This window comes from Squalius cephalus, assembly GCF_949319135.1.
Source record: "Squalius cephalus genome assembly, chromosome: 14".
In the NCBI taxonomy this organism is placed as follows: Eukaryota; Metazoa; Chordata; class Actinopteri; order Cypriniformes; family Leuciscidae; genus Squalius; species Squalius cephalus.
Genome location: NC_137135.1, coordinates 3416188 through 3427270, shown reverse-complemented (window position 1 = coordinate 3427270; position 11083 = coordinate 3416188). Strand labels below are relative to the sequence as shown.

Here is an 11083-nt window from a genome sequence, read left to right as displayed (position 1 = left end):
GTTTAATGTATTGTATTATCATGAAAAAGCATTGCAAACGATTTTAATATTGATTGAGGGTTGAACTGAGACGCATTTCATGAGATGAACCTGTTCGTGTTTAAAGCAGTGCATGCTGGGATTAATCTTGCACTAGGCCTGTATTTGAGTCTGTGCTCTCGTGTAAAGCGTTTTATTGAAGGGAAATGCTGAATGTTTTGATGTCTTCACTGAAGACTCTTGAAGGAATGTTGCTGAAGTTTATGTGTGTCTATAAAGGTACTCTGGCTTGATGATGGTTTATACGGTGTAATGTTTAACCTTTTATAGTTGTGCAGACTGTTGTTTACGTCCCTCAGCCCTGCGGTGAAGAGCTCCACTGGCTTCCCGTCAGTGTTGTGATCATGTTCGGGTTGAACCGGTTTCACACGCCGCCTCAGATATATGATGATGCGCTGTTGACATGCCAACAGAAGTGTGTTTTCAGAAACCACAGCCTACGTGTCTGCGGAGTGTCAGTCTCTCAGAAGCGTTAGTTAGTGTTTTAATCAAACAAAGCCTGAGACCGTTGAGTTGTCATGTTAGCGTATGTAAATCATCATCATCATCGTCATCATGGTCTTCTGAGCTACGCCACTGTTTCCTGATTTTGTTTACCATGGTTAGATTAAACCACAACAACACTTGGGTTTGTATGTCTTTTCAAAATTTGGGTTAGTGTTTTTTTTTTCTTCATGATTTTAATAAAGGTTTACCACAATGTTGGAAAAGAATCAAAATAAACATTATGGGGTCATGTAACAAGACTTTTGTTTTCTTAAATGGCTTATTAAATGAGTACTTTCAGTTTATTATCCATAAGAACATATACAGTGAGGAAAATAAGTATTTGAACACCCTGCTATTTTGCAAGTTCTCCCACTTGGAAATCATGGAGGTCTGAAATTGTCATCGTAGGTGCATGTCCACTGTGAGAGACATAATCTAAAAAAAAAAAATCCAGAAATCACAATGTATGATTTTTTAACTATTTATTTGTATGATACAGCTGCAAATAAGTATTTGAACACCGTCTATCAGCTAGAATTCTGACCCTCAAAGACCTGTTAGTCTGCCTTTAAAATGTCCACCTCCACTCCATTTATTATCCTAAATTAGATGCACCTGTTTGAGGTCGTTAGCTGCATAAAGACACCTGTCCACCCCATACAATCAGTAAGAATCCAACTACTAACATGGCCAAGACCAAAGAGCTGTCCAAAGACACTAGAGACAAAATTGCACACCTCCACAAGGCTGGAAAGGGCTACGGGGAAATTGACAAGCAGCTTGGTGAAAAAAGGTCCACTGTTGGAGCAATCATTAGAAAATGGAAGAAGCTAAACATGACTGTCAATCTCCCTCGGACTGGGGCTCCATGCAAGATCTCACCTCGTGGGGTCTCAATGATCCTAAGAAAGGTGAGAAATCAGCCCAGAACTACACGGGAGGAGCTGGTCAATGACCTGAAAAGAGCTGGGACCACCGTTTCCAAGGTTACTGTTGGTAATACACTAAGACGTCATGGTTTGAAATCATGCATGGCACGGAAGGTTCCCCTGCTTAAACCAGCACATGTCAAGGCCCGTCTTAAGTTTGCCAATGACCATTTGGATGATCCAGAGGAGTCATGGGAGAAAGTCATATGGTCAGTGAGACCAAAATAGAACTTTTTGGTCATAATTCCACTAAACGTGTTTGGAGGAAGAAGAATGATGAGTACCATCCCAAGAACACCATCCCTACTGTGAAGCATGGGGGTGGTAGCATCATGCTTTGGGGGTGTTTTTCTGCACATGGGACAGGGCGACTGCACTGTATTAAGGAGAGGATGACCGGGGCCATGTATTGCGAGATTTTGGGGAACAACCTCCTTCCCTCAGTTAGAGCATTGAAGATGGGTCGAGGCTGGGTCTTCCAACATGACAATGACCCGAAGCACACAGCCAGGATAACCAAGGAGTGGCTCTGTAAGAAGCATATCAAGGTTCTGGCGTGGCCTAGCCAGTCTCCAGACCTAAACCCAATAGAGAATCTTTGGAGGGAGCTCAAACTCCGTGTTTCTCAGCGACAGCCCAGAAACCTGACTGATCTAGAGAAGATCTGTGTGGAGGAGTGGGCCAAAATCCCTCCTGCAGTGTGTGCAAACCTGGTGAAAAACTACAGGAAACGTTTGACCTCTGTAATTGCAAACAAAGGCTACTGTACCAAATATTAACATTGATTTTCTCAGGTGTTCAAATACTTATTTGCAGCTGTATCATACAAATAAATAGTTAAAAAATCATACATTGTGATTTCTGGATTTTTTTTTTTAGATTATGTCTCTCACAGTGGACATGCACCTACGATGACAATTTCAGACCCCTCCATGATTTCCAAGTGGGAGAACTTGCAAAATAGCAGGGTGTTCAAATACTTATTTTCCTCACTGTATATGTGTGTGTGTGTGTGTGTATTTTTACATTAAAATGTGTATATATTTAAAAAATATATAAATATAAGTACTTTTATAAATTATTAAGGACATTAAACAATACATATGGAAATAAATACATATGTATAAATATTAATATATATCTTGAAAATTTCAGATGGCAGTTATAGGCTTTTGCATCTGAACTCTTCATATATATATATATATATATATATATATATATATAACATCAAAATCAGAAGAAATCAGTCAAAAGTAGATATATTCCTTTATTTTTTCTCCATTCTGGTTCTTTTGTCTTTTTTTTTTTTGTACAAATAAAAAGAAGTTTACTCTTTATATAAAGATATATGGAACTAAGGTGTTAAAATACTTTTTTTGTTTTGAATTTGACGTAATGGTGCCACCCAGTGGCTGCTGAGAGAACTGCACAAAGCTAGACATCAGTTCAGTTAGTGTGGAGGGGGCGGGGCCTGGGTGCGGCTGGCCAATCAGTGCAGCTACAGGTTGGATGTTGCCAGGCAGGCCTGATCCGAGGAGGAGAAGAAGTCGCAGACGCCCTCCTCCGACAGCTGGCCGTACTCGTTGTTGTAGAAGGTCTGGCCTGAGAGTTGGCTGAAGAAGGGAGGACGAGATGAGCTGGCGGATGGAGAACTGATGAGCCGCTCTGTGCTGTGACCCGCCGACACACTGAAGAGGACAGAGACAGATGAGTAAAGGGATAGTTCACCCAAAACATTCAAATAGATTTACTTACTTTACCCATGCCATGATTTAGTCACTCTCAACCCATCCTAGGGTGTAAAATACTTTATTCTTTCAGACGAACACAATCAGAGTTATATATATAAAAAAAATGTCCTGGCTCTTCCAAGCTTTATAATGGCAGTGAATGGCCGTTTCTGTTTTGAAGTCCATAAAAATACATCTATTCATGATAAAAGTGCATCTATCCATGATAAAAGGGCATCAATCCATCATAAAAGTGCATCTATTCATGATAAAAGTGCATCTATTCATCATAAAAGTGCATCTATTCATGATAAAAGTGCATCTATCCATGATAAAAGGGCATCAATCCATCATAAAAGTGCATCTATTCATGATAAAAGTGCATCTATCCATCATAAAAGTGCATCTATCCATGATAAGTGCATCTATCCATGATAAAAGTGCATCTATCCATCATAAAAGTGCATCTATTCATGATAAAAGTGCATCTATCCATCATAAAAGTGCATCTATTCATGATAAAAGTGCATCTATCCATCATAAAAGTGCATCTATCCATCATAAAAGTGCATCTGTCCATCATGAAAGTGCATCTGTCCATCATAAAAGTGCATCTATCCATCATGAAAGTGCATCTGTCCATCATAAAAGTGCATCTATTCATGATAAAAGTGCATCTATCCATCATAAAAGTGCATCTATTCATGATAAAAGTGCATCTGTCCATCATAAAAGTGCATCTATCATCATAAAAGTGCATCTATCCATGATAAAAGTGCATCTATCCATCATAAAAGTGCATCTATTCATGATAAAAGTGCATCTATCCATCATAAAAGTGCATCCATCATCATAAAAGTGCATCTATCCATCATAAAAGTGCATCCATCATCATAAAAGTGCATCTATCCATCATAAAAGTGCATCTCTCCATCATAAAAGTGCATCTATTCATGATAAAAGTGCATCTATCCATGATAAAAGGGCATCAATCCATCATAAAAGTGCATCCATCATCATAAAAGTACATCTATCCATCATAAAAGTGCATCAATCCATCATAAAAGTGTATCTATCATCATAAAAGTGTATCTATCCATCATAAAAGTGCATCTGTCCATGATAAAAGTGCATCTATCCATCATAAAAGTGGATATCGTGGATAGATGCACTCTTATGATGTATAGATGCACTTTTATGATGGATAGATACACTTTTATGATGATAGATACACTTTTATGATGGATTGATGCACTTTTATGATGGATAGATGTACTTTTATGATGGATTGATGCACTTTTATCATGGATAGATGCACTTTTAGATAGATAGATAGATAGATAGTGAATTCTGCAATAGAGAGCCTAAGTCCCTCCCCTTCCGGTCGACCACCATGGGACCTTATTTCGGAAAAACATTGTATGGTAGTCAATGGCGAGAGACAACAAATATTTTGATGTCATTTGAATTGTGCCCTGATTTACACATATGATGTTTGTCAATTTAAAAGATACATTTTAAAGTCAAGAAAGTCGCAGCTTGATATAAAACTGCTGAGGTATAAGACTGTGAAAATACGTAATTACAAAGACTACAAACCCAGAAGGCGCACACGCGACGTCATACCTTTTCTCTCAATGAATGAAGCTAACTTTACTGAAGCTAACGTCAGTCATTGTTTCTATAGTCTTACATTATAATCGTAACGTTACGCCGTCATGCCTGAGTGTTTTGAGCCAGAATACACACATACGAGCAACGGATCTTGTGACGCACATAGTGCGAGACAAGAGATGTAGTTCATTGAGCAATTTTCACATAAAACTAAACGTTACTCTTCTGTTTTATGACAAACTGCGACTTTCTTTACTTTCATAATTACCTTTTAAATTGGCAAACATCATATGTGTAGTTCAGGGCACAGTTCAGACGGAATAAAAAGATAAGTTATCTCTCGCCATTGACTTCCATACATATTTTTTCCGAAATAAGGTCCCATGAGCCGGAAGCGGAGGGGCGGGACTTAGGCTCTCTATTGGCAGGTAGCCACTGAGCCCCTTCGCGGGGAGTTTGATTGACAGGCGATCTGGCCAATCATAATCCGCCTTTTTTTCTCCGACAAAGCAGTCAGGAGAGTTCAACGTTGGAGGATTTGAACTTGAAAAGTATACTGAGTAGGCCTACTGACATCTTTCCGCAGTTAAAACTAACCACATTCCTACTTATGTTAATTCATGTTTATTTGATGCTATAAATTAACTAGAAGGAAGAGATGATCGGTTCACGAGCAGCTTTAACTGAGGCACCACAGTGATCTGTCAAGACACATTAGGCTACAGAGTCACAAAACGGTATTGTCTAAATTTCTTTAAAAATTACCAAATTTTAACGTTGAGACTTTGTTTAAAATCAAAAGTAACCAGGACTGTCTTGTCTGTCAGCGTGTTGTCAGTGTCCTCCTCTCTGCTGCGCGATGTGTTTTTCATTGCGTGAGATCATGGTTTGGCGTGAGCGCGGTGTAGCTTGTCGGACATAGCAACAGTAACTAAAGGGGCCGGGTCTTTGCGAAGGTTTTTTTTTTTTTTTTTGCAACTGTTGTTCTTTGACATTTAAACGAAGTCAGCCATTTCGTTGGATTTTAGCTAAAAAATGTGGTGGCACATTACTGGAGTAAAGAAAGCATCTGTGAAAGCAGCGCAGTTTGAGTGTTTCGGAACGTATATGTGATCGGAGAGAAAGATGAGGCCCTTCTCTGTTTGAATGTGTGAGTTAAGTATTAAACTGTTGGTGAGATGAGATGATAATGCAACGCTGAGTTGCACAGATGTTGGGAGTTGGGAACCGGTGAGAAAATGTCCGGTAGCCTACCCGGTAACTTTACCAGTAATAACAATATTAATTTAGTTCTGCTTAACGGTTCCTGAACGCTGTAACTAACAGCTGCCCAGCCATCAACACAGCCGCGTGTGATTAGTTTACATACGAGCTGCACTAGGTCTATATCTGTATTCTAAGAGTTATTATTACTTGTATGGATCTCGTTAATAACTTGACAGCACTTAAATGTGTATTCTTACAAGTTAAAGAACAAATGTTTGTGCAATTCCTTTTTTTCACCTTTTATGAGGCAAAAAAACAAACAAAAAAAACTGGCTGGTAAAAAGTCACTGTGGCGGGTGGTCAAAAAAGTTAACTTCAGGCCCTGGATAGATAGATAGATAGATACCAAAAAAAATAAATAAAATTAAGCCCTGCTCACAGGGATGAGTTAAAAAGTGGTATCGCCTGAGGGACAGACGACCTCCTCAGTGTGTGGAGCAGGAGAGAGAGAGAGAGAGCTGTCGCTGAAGGGGCTCTTCTGTCTGACAGTGATCTAGTGCAGTGGGTGAAGGGCATTGTCCAAGATGGAAGAAAACCTGCTAAGGGTCCTCCTCTCTGCCACAGATGTTGAAGAGTCCAGTTTCACACCCACCACAGAACCAGCCTTCCTCACCAGTTTATCCAGCCGCATGGTGTCCCTTTCATACCACAGAAGAGGACGCTAGCGATGGCCGTCTGATAAAACATCCGCAGAGGCTTCTGACAGATACTGAAGGACCCTAGCCTTCTCAGAAATAGAGTCGACTCTGAGGGACAGTCTAGGGCATCTGTGTTCCTGGAGCAGTCCAGTCTGTTGTCCAGCTGCGGGTGTGCCTCAGTCTCCGGAAGCCGACCACCATCTCCTAGGGATGGGCAAATGAAGCCTCATGAAGCAATGAGGCTTTCCCCTGATTGCTCCAGGAAAAGATTGGAGGCATCAAGAGTGTCGAAAACAGCGCCATCTTGTGGCAGGTCCAATTTATAGCAGCCAACCCGAGTGCGTATTTCACCTCCGTTGTTTTATCCATTAAACACAAATAAGACTGACTACACTAAATGTTCAGTTTTCTGATAATTTAATTCACATATTAAAGTGTGTCAATAAATTAAATGTAACAATTATATTAATACTAATTATAAATGATAAATGAAACAAGTAAATGATGGTTATTATTAATGGTTTCTATGCTGTTTATGTCAGAATATGATTATGTAACATAGGCTATAGGCTTATTTATAAAAAATTAAATAATAATAAAAATTAGTAAGTGGACTTAAACTTCCAGAAACCTGTAGAGTAGTGGTCTGGGTTCAAACATCCCGACACGCAAAGTGAAGCATTCACGTGACTGGAAAGAAAGTGAGGCTTCGTTTTTCATTGATCACGTGTTTCTCTGAAAACAATACACACTCCGGCACGGAGCTTCATGAGAGATTGCACTGCGAACTCGATACGCGCTTTGAAGCTTCAGTGTCATATGTAACATCACTACCATCTCCTTCGTTTTTGTAGTGTTGAGCTGTAGTTGGTTAAACTACACCACCTCACAAAGTCCTCAGTCAGGGTCCGATACTCCCCCTCATCTCCATTCTTAATACACCCCACGACTGCAGTGTCATCTCATGTTGAAGATATATTGTGAAGGGTCACCAAGCTCTATAGCTCTATAACTGTATAGCTCTATAGCTCTATAACTGTATAGCTCTATAGCTCTATAACTGTATAGCTCTATAGCTCTATAACTGTATAGCTCTATAGCTCTATAGCACAGGCTTTGAGCAGTTTTGGACTTACTCTGTCTTCCGCTTTACTGGGACGAAGCCTTCTCAACTATTCAATCAAACCTATTAAAGAAGTTATTAAACTGGTTGGCCCTCTCCACATCCCCCTCCACGAGGTTCCCACGCTTCAAGCTAGCGCCTGTGATGGTCTTCATGCCCCCCCACACCTCATACTGTTCTTCTGCAACTTCTGCTCCATCTTTCTTCTGTAAGCATCTTTAGCTTCTTTCAGCTGGAACTTGAGCTCCCTTTGTATGCACCTTAACTGTTCCTGGTCACCAGTCATAAATGCCCTCTTCTTCTGGTTGAGGAGGTCTCTGGTGGACAGATGCACTTTAATGATGGACACTTTTATGATGGACAGATGCACTTTAATGATGGACACTTTTATGATGGACAGATGCACTTTTATGATGGACAGATGCACTTTTAGATGCACTTTTATGATGGACAGATGCACTTTTATGATGGACTGATGCACTTTTATGATGGATAGATGCACTTTTATGATGGACTGATGCACTTTTATGATGGATAGATGCACTTTTATGATGGATAGATGCACTTTTATGATGGACAGATGCACTTTTATGATGGATAGATGCACTTTTATGATGGATAGATGCACTTTTATGATGGACAGATGCACTTTTATGATGGATAGATGCACTTTTATGATGGATAGATGCACTTTTATGATGGATAGATGCACATTTATGATGGACAGATGCACTTTTATCATGGATAGATGCACTTTTATGATGGATAGATGCACTTTTATGATGGATAGATGCACTTTTATGATGGACAGATGCACTTTTATGATGGATAGATGCACTTTTATGATGGATAGATGCACTTTTATGATGGATAGATGCACATTTATGATGGACAGATGCACTTTTATCATGGATAGATGCACTTTTATGATGGACAGATGCACTTTTATGATGGACAGATGCACTTTTATGATGGATAGATGCACATTTATGATGGACAGATGCACTTTTATGATGGATAGATGCACTTTTATGATGGATAGATGCACTTTTATGATGGACAGATGCACTTTTATGATGGATAGATGCACTTTTATGATGGATAGATGCACTTTTATGGACTTCAAAACAGAAACGGCCATTCACTGCCATTATAAATCTTGGAAGAGACATTTTTTTAATATATCTCAGATGGTGTTCGTCTGAAAGAAGAATGTCATATACACCTAGGATGACTTGAGGGAGAGTAAATCATGGGCTAATTTTCACTTTTGGGTGAACTATCCCTTTAATGATGAAAACCGATCACTTACACACGATAATGATTCACCTACTTTTTCAGCATGGCTCCTCTGTGCTTGTGTTCAAACCTCTCCAGCTCATCTGAAGCCAACACCATCCCACTGTCCGTCTGGCTGTCCTGTAGACACACAAACACACATGAGACCACACAGATCCTGACATCCTTCAGCCAGTAAAGACTCGATGTACTGGAGGTCTCGGTCGTACATGATGTGTCTTGTGTGATGTCATTTCCAGGGGAAGCTCCTCGAAGGTCTTGACTCGCGGGTGACACGAGCTCGAGGCTCCCACCATGATGCACCCCGAGAACGGCACGCAGTTGTAATATCTGGACACAGAGAAGCATGTAGACTCATAAGTCTGCAATATGTTGGTCTTGAGATTGTTACTGAGATATCTGCCTAAGGAAATACATGAGATGTTTTTACTGGTTTCAAGAAAGGTAATAGCACACCTCTCTTCAATAAGACATGATTTATCATTCAAAGATATTTTTTTTAGGTTTGTTCAAATCCCTACTAACATTAATTGTACCCAGTAAAGTCTGCTGTCTCATATCTGATGCACAGATTTATGAGGCCTCTAAATGCTCAAAACACTTTATTTTACAGTGTCCTTGTTACATATGTTACATGTACTTACCATAGTAATAACAGTAAATTATGCATAATTACATGCAACTAACCCTCAACCTAACCCTACCCTAACCCTATAGTCAGTACATGTAGTTCATTAATATCACTCAGTACTTAAATGTGTAATTACACTGTAACAATGACAGCTTAAAATAAAGTGTAACCAAACTTTGCTGTCGCACACAATCTCCTCTGGTCCTTCTGTGAGTGATAGTTTAGACTTTTTTAACAAGTAAAAGTTTTTTAGTGTAATTGTACAGACGTCCTCCTTCAGCTCGAGCTTCACGTGTGTTTCTGCTGTCAAATCTGCACTGCATATCAAATATGATCATCAGGCTTTTGAGGAAGGTTTATTTGTTCATCTCTCAGTCATCACTGTATTGCATTATATGTTTTAAAACTACAGATCATAAAACTAAGCATCATCTTACTAAAACATATTATTGGCAGATATAGTGACAACTAATATTTATATGCATTTTAAGATCTTATTGATTTCCATTACAAGCATCAGAATTTCATCTTACTTTTTGTATATTTGTATATAAACAGCATATTTTTGCTCAGTTTCGGCCTCTGAATAAAACAGGGTTTTTTCCTCCATATTCCCACTATATCAGAATATATGAGCCATAAAACTTTTATGGAAACTTTAAAAGTTTCAGGCCTTTATGTGATCCCTCAGTCCTGCCAGGGTTGGGAAGACTAGCGGTCGCTGATGAAGTGAGATGCGAGTGTACCGTGTGGACAGTGTGTTGCAGGCCAGTCGGATCTCCTCCTGTGATGCTGGGCGAGAGGACGCTTGTGAGAAGCCGTCGTCCTCTGAACTCTGAGACACATTGAACGGGATTTCCTAAGAAAACAGACAATGCATTTCACTTAATCACTAAACAGATGAGCCAAAGCATTATGAGCTCCTGCCTATCCAGACAGCAACATAGTGTCGGCCCAGATCCGGCCCACATCTGTGCCATGTTGAATCCACGTGTACCAGATGTGGGCCGGATCTGGGCCGACACTATGTTGCTGTCAGGGCTTCACCTGTGACTGGTCATAATGTTTTGGCTATTCTATCAGTATTAAAAACAGCTGCCTCGTAAATATTTCTGTCAGGACCACTATCGTCAAATACGATTGACAGTTAGGATTGGCGGTATTGTTCTGTTCTGGGCTAGCATGGATAAGATCAGCAATAACCCCCCTTAGGGTAAACAGAACAGAACCAGCATGAATGTATTGCAGATATCATGCATTCAAGATTTTAAAGTACAACATCATTTGAGAATTTATTCTGATTCGAGGGGAATCTGAATGCCAAA

At 39.7% G+C, this 11083-nt stretch overlaps 2 protein-coding genes across 2 annotated transcripts in view; one reads left to right on the top strand and one right to left on the bottom strand.

Moving 5' to 3' along the window:
* ergic1 (endoplasmic reticulum-golgi intermediate compartment 1) overlaps positions 1-779 on the top strand; it is a 31005-nt gene extending 30226 nt beyond the window's left edge. The window contains exon 10 of the mRNA XM_079892776.1: positions 1-779. This exon is cut by the window's left edge and continues 1101 nt beyond it. The gene's annotated coding sequence lies outside the window, so the exon portion shown is untranslated.
* A 1932-nt stretch (positions 780-2711) lies between these two features.
* flt4 (fms related receptor tyrosine kinase 4) overlaps positions 2712-11083 on the bottom strand; it is a 91090-nt gene continuing 82718 nt past the window's right edge. Inside the window, 4 exon segments of the mRNA XM_079892666.1 lie at positions 2712-3145; positions 9162-9247; positions 9337-9457; positions 10505-10617. Of these exon segments, the coding sequence (XP_079748792.1) occupies positions 2956-3145; positions 9162-9247; positions 9337-9457; positions 10505-10617 (510 nt within the window). The 3' untranslated portion in view covers positions 2712-2955.